Consider the following 11,552-nt stretch of genomic DNA (forward strand, 5'->3'; position numbering starts at 1 on the left):
AAAAATCGTCCGACCAATTATATCCGGAATTCGACCGGTCATTTTTCGATCAACTTCTCCAAACCGAACCCTCTGTAAACCGAACAAATAGTCATGTCCCATGCATGTTCGGTTTATAGAGGTTCCACTGTACAACACTTACCAATGGCAATTGATGAACACCATAGTATAAAGTTTGCCTTGTGTTTAATTCAAAACAAAAATCTTAAACACCTTCCTGTAAGAGATTATCACAGGTAAAATATAACAGGTGAGCTTACCTAACACATTTTTTAACAATGAAAAAGCTGTCATCCACCATACTGGATGTCTGAGCACCCTCTTCCACCGAGTCCACTGACACAGCCTGGAAAAGACACAAAGTGGTATTATAAGCAGTTAAACAGTTTGTTTGTTTGTTTGTTTGTTTTTGTTTAACGTCCTATTAACAGCCAGGGTCATTTAAGGACGTGCCAGGATTTGGAGGTGGAGGAAAGCCGGAGTACCCGGAGAAAAACCACCAGCCTACGGTCAGTACCTGGCAACTGCCCCACGTAGGTTTCGAACTCGCAATCCAGAGGTGGAGGGCTAGTGTTAAAGTGTCGGGACACCTTAACCACTCGGCCACCGCGGCCCCCAGTTAAACAGAACATGGTGTATCATTACACATTGTCATGTGACCAAGTTATTTAGTTATCATGGAGTTTCACAACAATTAACACCAATTAGAGGTACCAATACACATACTACTTTTAGTAATGTTAGATATATAATAGACATTGCTACCAAGTTTCCTTAGAGTTCTAAGTTAATATCTAAAAGTTGTTTTTTATAAACACAGATGACATCAAAAACAGTTCAATATTTCAATTTAGCACAAAAATGACATCTAGAAAATAATGAAAACTAATTATCAGGAATAACAAGAGGCCCATGGGCCTTAACGGTCATCTGACAAACACTTACACTTACAGCAGGGATACACCCCTCAATCCAGCATTATTACCATAAATCATTTATCGCAGCCAGTTATGTTTTAGATCAAATTTGGTTTTTATCCATTTAGCTTGTCCAGGAAGAGCAGCATCATAAAGCAAAATTTTAGCCAAGTTCCCATTTTTGGGGCATGCCCCTCTGTGTCCCAATGGGTCAGACAAGACTCATTTATATCAATTAGGATTGCCTTTCCCCAATGATGTTTCATGCTAAATATAGTTGTAATCAATTAAGGCATTAAGGAGGAATTGCATTTTAAAGAAATGTTTAACCTAAGCGCTCCTTTTGCCCCATCTTTTTTTCCCCAGGGGTCAAACCTGTCTCATTAAAAAATATGATTGCCGTCACCTTATATTTCACATCAAATTAGGTTGTAATCCACCAAAAGGTTAGGGAGGATTAGGATTTAACAGAAAATATTCACCAAAGTTCCCCTTTTGGGGCCCTGCCCCTAAGGCCCCAGGGGTCTCACTAGCCTCGTTTATATAAAATATGACCACCCTTCCCAAAGGATGTTTCACACCATATTTCGTATTAATCCACCCAAGGGTTAGAGAGAAGTAGGATTTATAGCAAAAATTCACCAAAGTTCCCCTTTTGGGGCCCCGCCCCTCTGGCCCTAGGGGTCAAACCAGCCTCATTTATATAAAATATGATTGTCCTCCTCCAATGATGTTTCACACCAAATTTGGTAATAATTCACTATGGGGGTTAGGAGGAGTAGTATTGTAAAGCAAAATTTCATCAAAGTTCCCCTTTTGGGGCCCTGCCCTTCTGGCCCCAGGGGCCACACCAGCCTAATTTATATAAAATATGACCACCCTCCCCCAATGATGTTTCACACAATATCTGGTTGAAATCCACCAAAGGGTTAAGGAGGAGTAGGATTTTATAGCAAAATTTCATAAAAGTTCCCCTTTTGGGGCCCTGCCCCTCAGGCCCCAGGGGCCACACCAGCCTCATTTATATAAAATATGACCACCCTCCCCCAATGATGTTTCACACAATATCTGGTTGAAATCCACCAAAGGGTTAAGGAGGAGTAGGATTTTATAGCAAAATTTCATCAAAGTTCCCCATTTGGGGCCCCGCCCCTCAGGCCCCAGGGGTCACACTAGCCTCATTTATATAAAATATGACCGCCCTCCCCAAATGATGTTTCACAACATATCTGGTTGAAATCCACTAAAGGGTTAAGGAGGAGTAGGATTTTATAGCAAAATTTCATCAAAGTTCCCCATTTGGGGCCCCGCCCCTGAGGCCCTAGGGGTCACACCAGCCTCATTTATATAAAATATGATCACCCTCCCCAAATGATGTTTCACACAATATCTGGTTGAAATCCACCGAAGGGTTAAGGAGGAGTAGGATTTTATAGCAAAATTTCATCAAAGTTCCCCTTTTGGGGCCCCGCCCCTCAGGCCCCAGGGGTCACACCAACTTCATTTATATAAAATATGACCGCCCTCCCCCAATGATGTTTCCAACCAAATTTAGTTGTAATCCACCCAAGGGTAAAGGAGGAGTAGGATTTTATAGCAATATTCACCTAAGTTCCCTTTTCGGCGCCCCGCCCTTCTGGCCCCAGGGGTCAGACCAGCCTCATTTATATAAAATATGATTGCCCTCCCCCAATGATGCTTCAAACCAAATTTGGAAGTAATCCACCCAAGCGTTAAGGAGGAGTAGCGTTTTGAAAGAAAAAGTTTACGGACGGCGCACGGCGCACGGCGGACGGCGGACGACGACGGACGAAGCACGATGACTATAGGTCATCCTGACCCTTTGGGTCAGATGACCTAAAAAGAAAACCTTTCAAATGTTGGACAGTATTAGGACACAATACCTGTGATTGATATTTCAGAACTGGCACTTTACCTTGAGGACCATCTCTCTCATAAAGAACTCCTCCATCATGATGTAGATACCAATGAGTTCCTGCATCAGGCGGCTTAGATCACAGTTAACTAGGAATGTTACGACATCAGACCCCTTAAAATCTGTCAACAAAAACCAAGGGAGACCTCAATGTTTAATTGCTTTCTTGGCAAATTGTTCAAAATGCGGCACCAATCTCTTAAAATTAAGATATTGTCAAACCAACCATTATCCTAACCCATCAACCATTGTCCCAAACCATCAACCATAAGCCTAAACCATCAACCATTATCCAAAACCATCAACCATTATCCCAAACCATCAACCATTGTCCCAAACCATCAACCATTGCCCCAAACCATCAACCATTATTCCAAACCATCAACCATTGTCCCAAACCATCAACCATTATCCTAAACCATCAACCTAAACCATCAATCATTATCCCAAACCATCAACCATTATCCCAAACCATCAACCATTGTCCCAAACCATCAACCCTTATCCCAAACCATCAACCATTATCCCAAACCATCAACCATTGTCCCAAACCATCACCCATTGTCCCAAACCATCAACCATTGTCCCAAACCATCAACCATTATCCCAAATCATCACCCATTGTCCCAAACCATCAACCATTGTCCCAAACCATCAACCATTGTCCCAAACCATCAACTATTATCCCAAACAGATTCCAGTAATGATCATACCATGACAGTCTACCCCTTGTAATTAAGGTCTATACAGTATTTCCATTTACTTCTTTCTTCTATAATAAGTATTCTTCAACTGTGAACACAATCTAGACTGAAAAAGCACTGATTTAGAACACCATACCTGTTTGGCCTTCGGCAGCTGCTTCTATGTCATTCTGAAAACAAAATTAACCAATTCAACATCATCTTCATTACTCTTTTGACTGAATTATCTATTTATACTTTTAAAGTTTTTAAACAGTTATAAAAAAAATATGAAAGTAAAACAATTGTTCCTAAAAACATCTAAGATTTGAATCATCGACACCCCTCATGCACTGCCATCAGGGCCAACAAGGGTGATGTATTTAAGTTCATAATTTGTTTAGCAAATAAAGTTTATATTTACTTTTCAAAAAATATTTAAATTTCCACCTTTCATAATAATAGATAATTATGCATACAATATAAGATAAAACATTTCAGCTGCCTCCTTACCATAGCACGTCTTTTGAAAAACCGTAAATACAATTCTGTTCTTGTGTTGAGGAGTACAACCTCTGCTAGTAGAATATCCAAATCTTTAGCATCAAATCTACAAACAATGCATCAGCAGATAGGAGGATTTTCAAAAAGGACAAAATATCCATTTACCAATATCATGATTTCAAAGGTTTGAACAAATTAGTACAACTAAATGGTCATTAATGAAAATAGATATAAAATCATTATATAGATATAAAATCATTATATAGATGATAAAATCATTATATAGATAATAAAATTATTAATTTCAAAATCAATTTAAAGTTTACATCAAAGTATCATAAATATATATGTCCTCTACATTACCAGTTTCAAACACAAAGTATTTTCATTACTTCTCTACTCAAAAATATTACATTGTCTTCGACATAAATTTCATAACAGCAAGCAAAAATGTTTATGTAGTGCTTGAATTTGTTGTAAATATTTAACACAGAAAATCATCCATTCTGAATATTTTAAGTTATCTATTTGTAACAGAGCGCATGATTAATTAAATTTAAATCACTGCCTCCACTAGGGATCGAACCCAGGACCTCTGGCTTACTAGTCTTACGCTCAACCGATCAAGCTAAAGAGAAGATATCTCTAGCCGAGCGGTATATTGCGGCTAGTATTTACCAGGGTTACATATTGTATCGATGCAAAACTGTGTCAACAAATAGCCGTTACTGGGGACATGGTAGGTAAGATGGACAATTATACTGGGAGTTTTTATGGTAGCGAGCTTTAGCATCTTTGAGACATGGTAAGATGGATAATTATACCGGAAGTTTTTATTGTAGCTAGGTTTAGTATCTTTGAGACATGGTAAGTAAGAAGTTTTTATTGTAGCTAGGTTTAGTTCCTTTGAGACGTGGTAAGTAAGAAGTTTTTATTGTAGCTAGCTTTAGTATCTTTGAGACATGGTAAGTAAGAAGTTTTTATTGTAGCTAGGTTTAGTTCCTTTGAGACGTGGTAAGTAAGAAGTTTTTATTGTAGCTAGATTTAGTATCTTTGAGACATGGTAAGTAAGAAGTTTTTATTGTAGCTAGATTTAGTTCCTTTGAGACATGGTAAGTAAGAAGTTTTTATTGTAGCTAGGTTTAGTATCTTTGAGACATGGTAAGTAAGAAGTTTTTATTGTAGCTAGGTTTAGTATCTTTGAGAAGCAGTGATAAAACATCTAGATACAATACTCCTGTGGAATCAGATTGTATAATTATACTCCTGATCAGTATCAATAATTTTCACTCACTTGTCAGTGGAGTTTGGCTTATGGAACACCATATTCTGTTGGACCTGTTGTAACTGTGGATTTGAAAAAAAATCAATCTGGTTAAATCAACAACAATCAAAACCTTCATTCCTAAAGCTCAGTACTTGGTTGCATAATCATACACACTTTCAATGATATCCAAAAGTCTACTCTTAACATTATTTTTATCGATGTTCTGATCCACGGTTTGTACAGATTTTCATACCAAAATTAAAACACTTTTCCAGCACTTTTACTCTCAATTTTCTTTTACTCTCAATTTTCTAGGTGCATTTTTTCCCAAAAATTATCGTGATAAATATGAAAAATTGTGTTATTTAAGTAAAGTGCTCAAAAGGCTGCTTTTGTAATAAATAACCAAACATCGCAATCTAGATATTATTAAAAATTAAAAGTATACATATAAATAATGCTGATGATTAAAATCTTTTTTACAACTTTTTTGTGATAAATTACTCATTTTTAAGTTATCTGAAAAAGCAAGTAAGTGTGAATTTCATTACTTTTGAAGCAGTCGTAAGCAAATTCAAGCACTTAATTTTCCAGCACTGTTCCCAAATTCTAACACTTTTCTACCATCTGTACAAACCATGTGTTCTTGCGTATTTTAATAAATATGTACTTTATCAGTATCAGTACATAGCACACTGTTATATTTATACACAGATGATAATGCAGAATAGGAAAATACCAGGCTTTACAAAGTCGTCATGTTACCATAGGCCTGATTATTAGGTATCACTTTACCTAGATATTATACAGACATGTCAATATAATTGTAAAAACTGGTGTGTATTAATAAGATCAAATATGACGCTTATCTAATTATTACCTCCAAAATCATCCATCGATAAGGATAGAAATGTAAATTAGATACATTAAAACTTCATATTTCAAAATTCATATGTAAAAGCTCTGAAGCTGTGACTTACAATGGAATCAAACATCCGTTTCCTTTTGAATTCCTGGATGATTTTTCTAGATTGTCGATCACATTCCTTTTGTAGAATTTTCAACAACATGAATAATTTACCATGACCTAAAAATTAAAAAGTTTAATCAAATAAATATTTCAACCTTTAAAAGAATGAATTAATCAAAACATTAAAATTCACTGAAAAGTTATGTCAATGTTTTGTGAACACTGTCTGGGTTGTTATGATCTTCATATGAATTTATTTTGTTTTCTTCAATTTTTGGAAATTGACGAATAGAAGCATTCCATCTGAATATTATACAAGGTTCTTTTTTTCATACTACAAATATTGGTTACAATTAACCATATTTAAGGTGAAAAACATCATTTTTACAAGCAGTGTTTAGGTATTCATATATATTCTTCATTATCTCTTAAATATCAGAACAAAATGGTTACTTACCATAATAAGTTTCCACCAAGGGTTGTCGCATTTCAACAACACGTGCTATACTCTCAAACAACTGTGTCGCTGTGTCAGCAAACACACAGTTAGCTCCCTTGTTTTCAGATCTCAGAGCTTCAGCTATCTTGAGGTTTTTATCACTTGTATCAGACAGCTGTGAATGAAGAGATGTATAGGTACTTACCTCAAACAAAATTTACAAAAAGCAGAACACAAGACTGGATTTCAGTACACCATCAGATATACCATGGACAGTGTGAAGACAAAGGGCAATAACTCTATAAAAAGTGGGGCACAAGATTGGATTTCACTTCACAATATTATTTGTATGTAATATGAACAATGTAGTATATGAAAAAAGTTTTTCACAGACAGATGGAGTAGAAAAAGTAAAGTATGGTAACACCAATTGGAGACTAATAAAGAATGACAGATGTACCATGCAACAGTTCATAATATTTAGACAAACAATGTACAAATGGTTTAACTGTGGGTTTGTTTGTTAATGTAAATGTAATTCCAATGTACAAATCTTGTATTTCAAAGATGGACTATAATATTTCCATTATATACATGTGATAATTCATGAGTTTAATAATCCATATGAATTAACTTTGCACATCCTACATACTTAAATGAACTGCTCACTAAAATTTACCTGTGATGCCAAATACTTCCCAAACTTGGTGAGTCCTTCATCGTGTTGACCAAGTAAAGGGAAAATTTTAAAGAAGCGTTCTACAGAAGCCAAATCTCCAGCATGTACAGCTGCATCAAATTTACCCGACACAATTGTCTTCAGCTTTTCTTCTGCTTCATGTAGAAGCTTGAAAGATATTTCTAGCGTGCTTCCTACACAGAAATGAACATGATATTTTCAGTCAATGTTCAATAGATAAAACATTACAATGATATAAGCCAGAAAATAAAATCCTTGCATAAATGAATCTCAGCATCTGTGACACAGACAGTGATGTTTTTTTATTTTGGTACTCAAATCATTGACATGTTTTGATAGCGGTCGTCATCAGGATTTATATTAACCACATGTTGAGGATCTCTACAGAATACCATGAGGTATCAATCTAGTAACATGACTAATGAGACAGCAGAAGTGTTGGTTCTCTCTTTAATCTTTATTCACGCCAGAAATTTATACTTTTAACATTCCATACTGTCAACAACAGTGCATCTCCACAAACTTGTTCTTTCAATTCATTTCACAATAGGTTTTTTTAATTAATATCATATAATACTGAATTTTCAAATTAAATATTCTAGACTTTATACTTGATTGTGGTTTATTCCATCTATAATCTATCAGTTTCCCAAATTAATCTCTAAACTTACCCTCATCTGCATCTGAGGACATCCTTAAGATGTTTTCATCCAGACTTCGGAACCTGTGGACATGTCCTGCTGCCTATTGGATAAAAACTTATTGATTAAAAATAGAATAAAAAAACGTAAATCCTATTTATCATTAAATGAAGGGGAATCAGCAGTTCTAATAATCAGTTTTTATACCGGTACCTAAATATTTACAAAATTTTAATCAAATATTTTTATCAATATATATAGAAGTTATGATAAACTATATACATGTACTGTACCTAAACTATATTTTTCCAACTGGAGATTTCCTGTATGTTTATATATATATAAGTTTTTGACATAAAGTTACCTTTTCATAGTCCTCATTCTGCAGTGCAGTCTGAACACCATCAGTACAAAACTTTAGATCTAGTACATCTTCCACTCTGGTGATAGCAGCAGTCACATTACTCTAAAACAAACAAAAACATTTAGTTTTACCAATTTTTGTATCTTGTAATACTAACTATCTCAACAAATAATTTCAAAATATCTGGTCGAGAGTCCACATAAATACTGGCAAAAATGTATCTGTTTTATTTCACTGCATCTTGTTTACTACTGAAAATAAAAGGCAAAAAAAGTGCTGAGTATCAAGAGAGAGAGAAAAAACTGAAGACACGGGTATAATACTGTGTAAGTTATGTTTCATTTACAACTACATTATTTTATACAATAATTGAATCATGCCATTAATCTTTGATATTTCCCTCAGGCACTACTCACCTTTGCTAAATCTAGCTGCCTCACTTTGCTGCTGACGTTTTCAGCCAATGTTGATGTAAAGGAGACCATACTTGACAGTTGTTTGGAATCTGTTTCTAATATCTGAATGTTTGGTCTGAAAATTAAATAAATTAAAAATTTCACAACAATTCAGGTTGATATGTATATGCACATACATGATTCTGACCATGCTACAGAGGATTTCCCGAACATAAATTACAGTGTAGGAAAATCCTATTGTGACACCCAGTGGAAATACACTGCTACTACCAACCCTTTAACGGTCATGTGTATCTGACCTATGTTTTACCTTCAGATTTCTGAGAAATAGTGATTTAACTTTTAAAACTGCCTAAAACCTCTAAGGGTATTACCGTAAATTGGACGCCATAGCTACATATGCCGACAGAGATAAAGAGATTGATGTGGTGTTCACAGGCCAACATATGATTAAAACAGATTAGTTGCAGGTTTTATTTGTATATTTAGATCATCAGTCAGTAGCATGACACTGGTTGCGGTATACTATGATACCATGCTTTGAATTGTTGTTATCATTGGCAGTTTATTACAAGACTATTTAAGTAAATAACCATCATGCAAACTTACACTATCCTTTGTAGTCCACTCATCTTGCTTTCAAGGGATGCCTGGTGTTCTAACAATCCATCTAAATGTAAGTTGATATCATCCTGAAAATATCAATTCATGTCAATCATCTTTCTATCATAATTAAAAATTCAACGGTCAAATGCTGTAACACCATACCTCTGTACAGAGGATGATTTTTAAGTTACACTAATATGGATTTTTTTAAGCATCCTACACCCTAATTAGTACATGCACACAGTCAATGACCTTTATTACTCCAACCTTAGAATATTGGTCCATTATTAGAAGAAGACTTTTCATGTGTTATCCTCTAGAATAAAATTCATGGAGTGTTCCCTCTCCTAGTCCTGTTACACAAGTCAGGCTGGGGAAAAGCACTAACTTAAATTGTGTATAATACACGGTGTCACATACTTGCCTATTATATGCCAATTGAGTATAGTTTTGTTACTAAAAATAGTCAAAATCACTTTAAACTTAACATTTTAAAAATCTGCGTCCAATTTGTATTTATTTATAAAATCATATTTTTTCTAACTGGAAATTGTAAATTCTGTTTCATTTGCTTATTTCTTAATACCTAATTCATCTGAATGTCACAACAATCTGTATATACTTTCCCATAATTTTCCCAACCCAAACAGAGCTGCTGCAACCGGAAGTGGAGTAACGCAAAAATTTTGCTTGTTTTTTTTTTTCTCCATTCGGGAGATGACAACCATCATTCTGATCTATTAGAGTTACTTCCCTTTTCCCAATCGGTTTTTACAGAAAAATGCACAGGTGACATTTTAATTTTATTGCTGGTATTGTAACAACCAAGTACATGGATCATGCACCTATATAGCTACCGACCATAACTCTTGCTTTTTGTCACATATACTTTTTCTGGCGGAAATTATGCAATTTGCTAGTGTTTACTTAGCTACATATAGCTATTAGAGTGGAATACCACTAAATTAGTGAAATCAGGGCTTCTCACTGACCTGTCCAACTAGTGTATAATTATACACAACTTTGCAGTTTTCCTCAACCTGTAAGTAACTCCCCTAGTCCTGTTACACAAGTAATCAGAATATTATTTGACCAAAGGCTTGAGACAGCATTGTAGTCTGCTGATGATACAATGTCAAAATACACTGGGCGAACTTTATTCTGACGTGCCGGTATGCCAGCGGCAAGGGGACAAAATTACTTGATTTTGTCCTGAATATGCGTGCACAATATCGACACATGCCGATCGGCGTAAATTCCTTGTCGGTTTTGAAGCACCAGCACACCGGCAAATAAGATGGCGACGTACTCAACCGAAAAATTAGATTAAGTGAGAAGTTAAAGAATGTCAATTTGTTTTGAGCCAGTCATGCTATTTTTGTCATATATACTGCAAAATAAGTTGATTTCCAATGATCTGCAGTATTCGATGTTTACAATGCTTTTGAAATTTGTTTATTCATATCTGAGTATATAAAACAAATAAAAATAAATATGTTTTGGTATATGGCGGCCATATTGCAACAGAGCCGCTTTGCTTGAATGTACGTGCCAATGGAAAGCTCAAAACCGGCAAATGGCAAGCTAGAATCAAGTTCGCCCACTAACAGCTAAACGGGTACAGTTTTATATACATGCATCTAACATCAGTGCCTATTCAAATTCAGTCTCTTAAAATGTATGTCCATATCAATTTAATGTGTAAAATGGAAATGTTGGGAGTTCCTATGTGATAATTCCCTACGGTTTTTTATAGGCACTACCTACATTCTTTAATTCCATACTAGTTACCTGTGATTGTTTGTTTTTATCTTGATCACGGTTGTGATTAGGTCGGCAATATTAACTATACTCGATACTTAAAATGCGAAAACAAAAGTAAACAGAAAATGTCAGAATTGTGGAAGTTGCAAGTTGCCGGTTTACGCATTGAGCACCGAAAGTAAATGAATAACAGTGACCGATTCAAAACGACATCATAAAAGGCATACCTCATCTGAGCATAGTCGTTCGAAAGCATGCTTAATTTCCTCAATATCTGTCAAATTTTCCATGGTTTCTAACGCCGAGACAGACGTGGCATCTCCTCTGGACGCCGCCATCTTGGCA

General features: G+C 35.5%; 1 protein-coding gene across 2 annotated transcripts in view; it reads right to left on the bottom strand.

The window, feature by feature from the left end:
* LOC117338264 (conserved oligomeric Golgi complex subunit 4-like) overlaps positions 1-11,545 on the bottom strand; it is a 29,719-nt gene extending 18,174 nt beyond the window's left edge. For both annotated transcript variants that reach the window (XR_004534992.1, XM_033899535.1), the window contains exons 1-13: positions 11,435-11,545; positions 9,447-9,529; positions 8,838-8,952; positions 8,422-8,523; positions 8,088-8,160; positions 7,396-7,589; positions 6,735-6,891; positions 6,288-6,394; positions 5,335-5,387; positions 4,050-4,146; positions 3,694-3,727; positions 2,854-2,975; positions 261-346 (exon numbers count right to left, since the gene is read on the bottom strand). Coding sequence is in view for 1 of the 2 variants with exons in the window: in XM_033899535.1 (XP_033755426.1) it covers positions 261-346; positions 2,854-2,975; positions 3,694-3,727; positions 4,050-4,146; positions 5,335-5,387; positions 6,288-6,394; positions 6,735-6,891; positions 7,396-7,589; positions 8,088-8,160; positions 8,422-8,523; positions 8,838-8,952; positions 9,447-9,529; positions 11,435-11,545 (1,334 nt within the window). In the remaining variant the exon portion in view is untranslated. The remainder of the gene's footprint in view (positions 1-260; positions 347-2,853; positions 2,976-3,693; positions 3,728-4,049; positions 4,147-5,334; positions 5,388-6,287; positions 6,395-6,734; positions 6,892-7,395; positions 7,590-8,087; positions 8,161-8,421; positions 8,524-8,837; positions 8,953-9,446; positions 9,530-11,434) is intronic.
* Positions 11,546-11,552: the final 7 nt, after the last annotated feature.

This window comes from Pecten maximus, chromosome 11, assembly GCF_902652985.1.
Source record: "Pecten maximus chromosome 11, xPecMax1.1, whole genome shotgun sequence".
Taxonomy (NCBI): domain Eukaryota; kingdom Metazoa; phylum Mollusca; class Bivalvia; order Pectinida; family Pectinidae; genus Pecten; species Pecten maximus.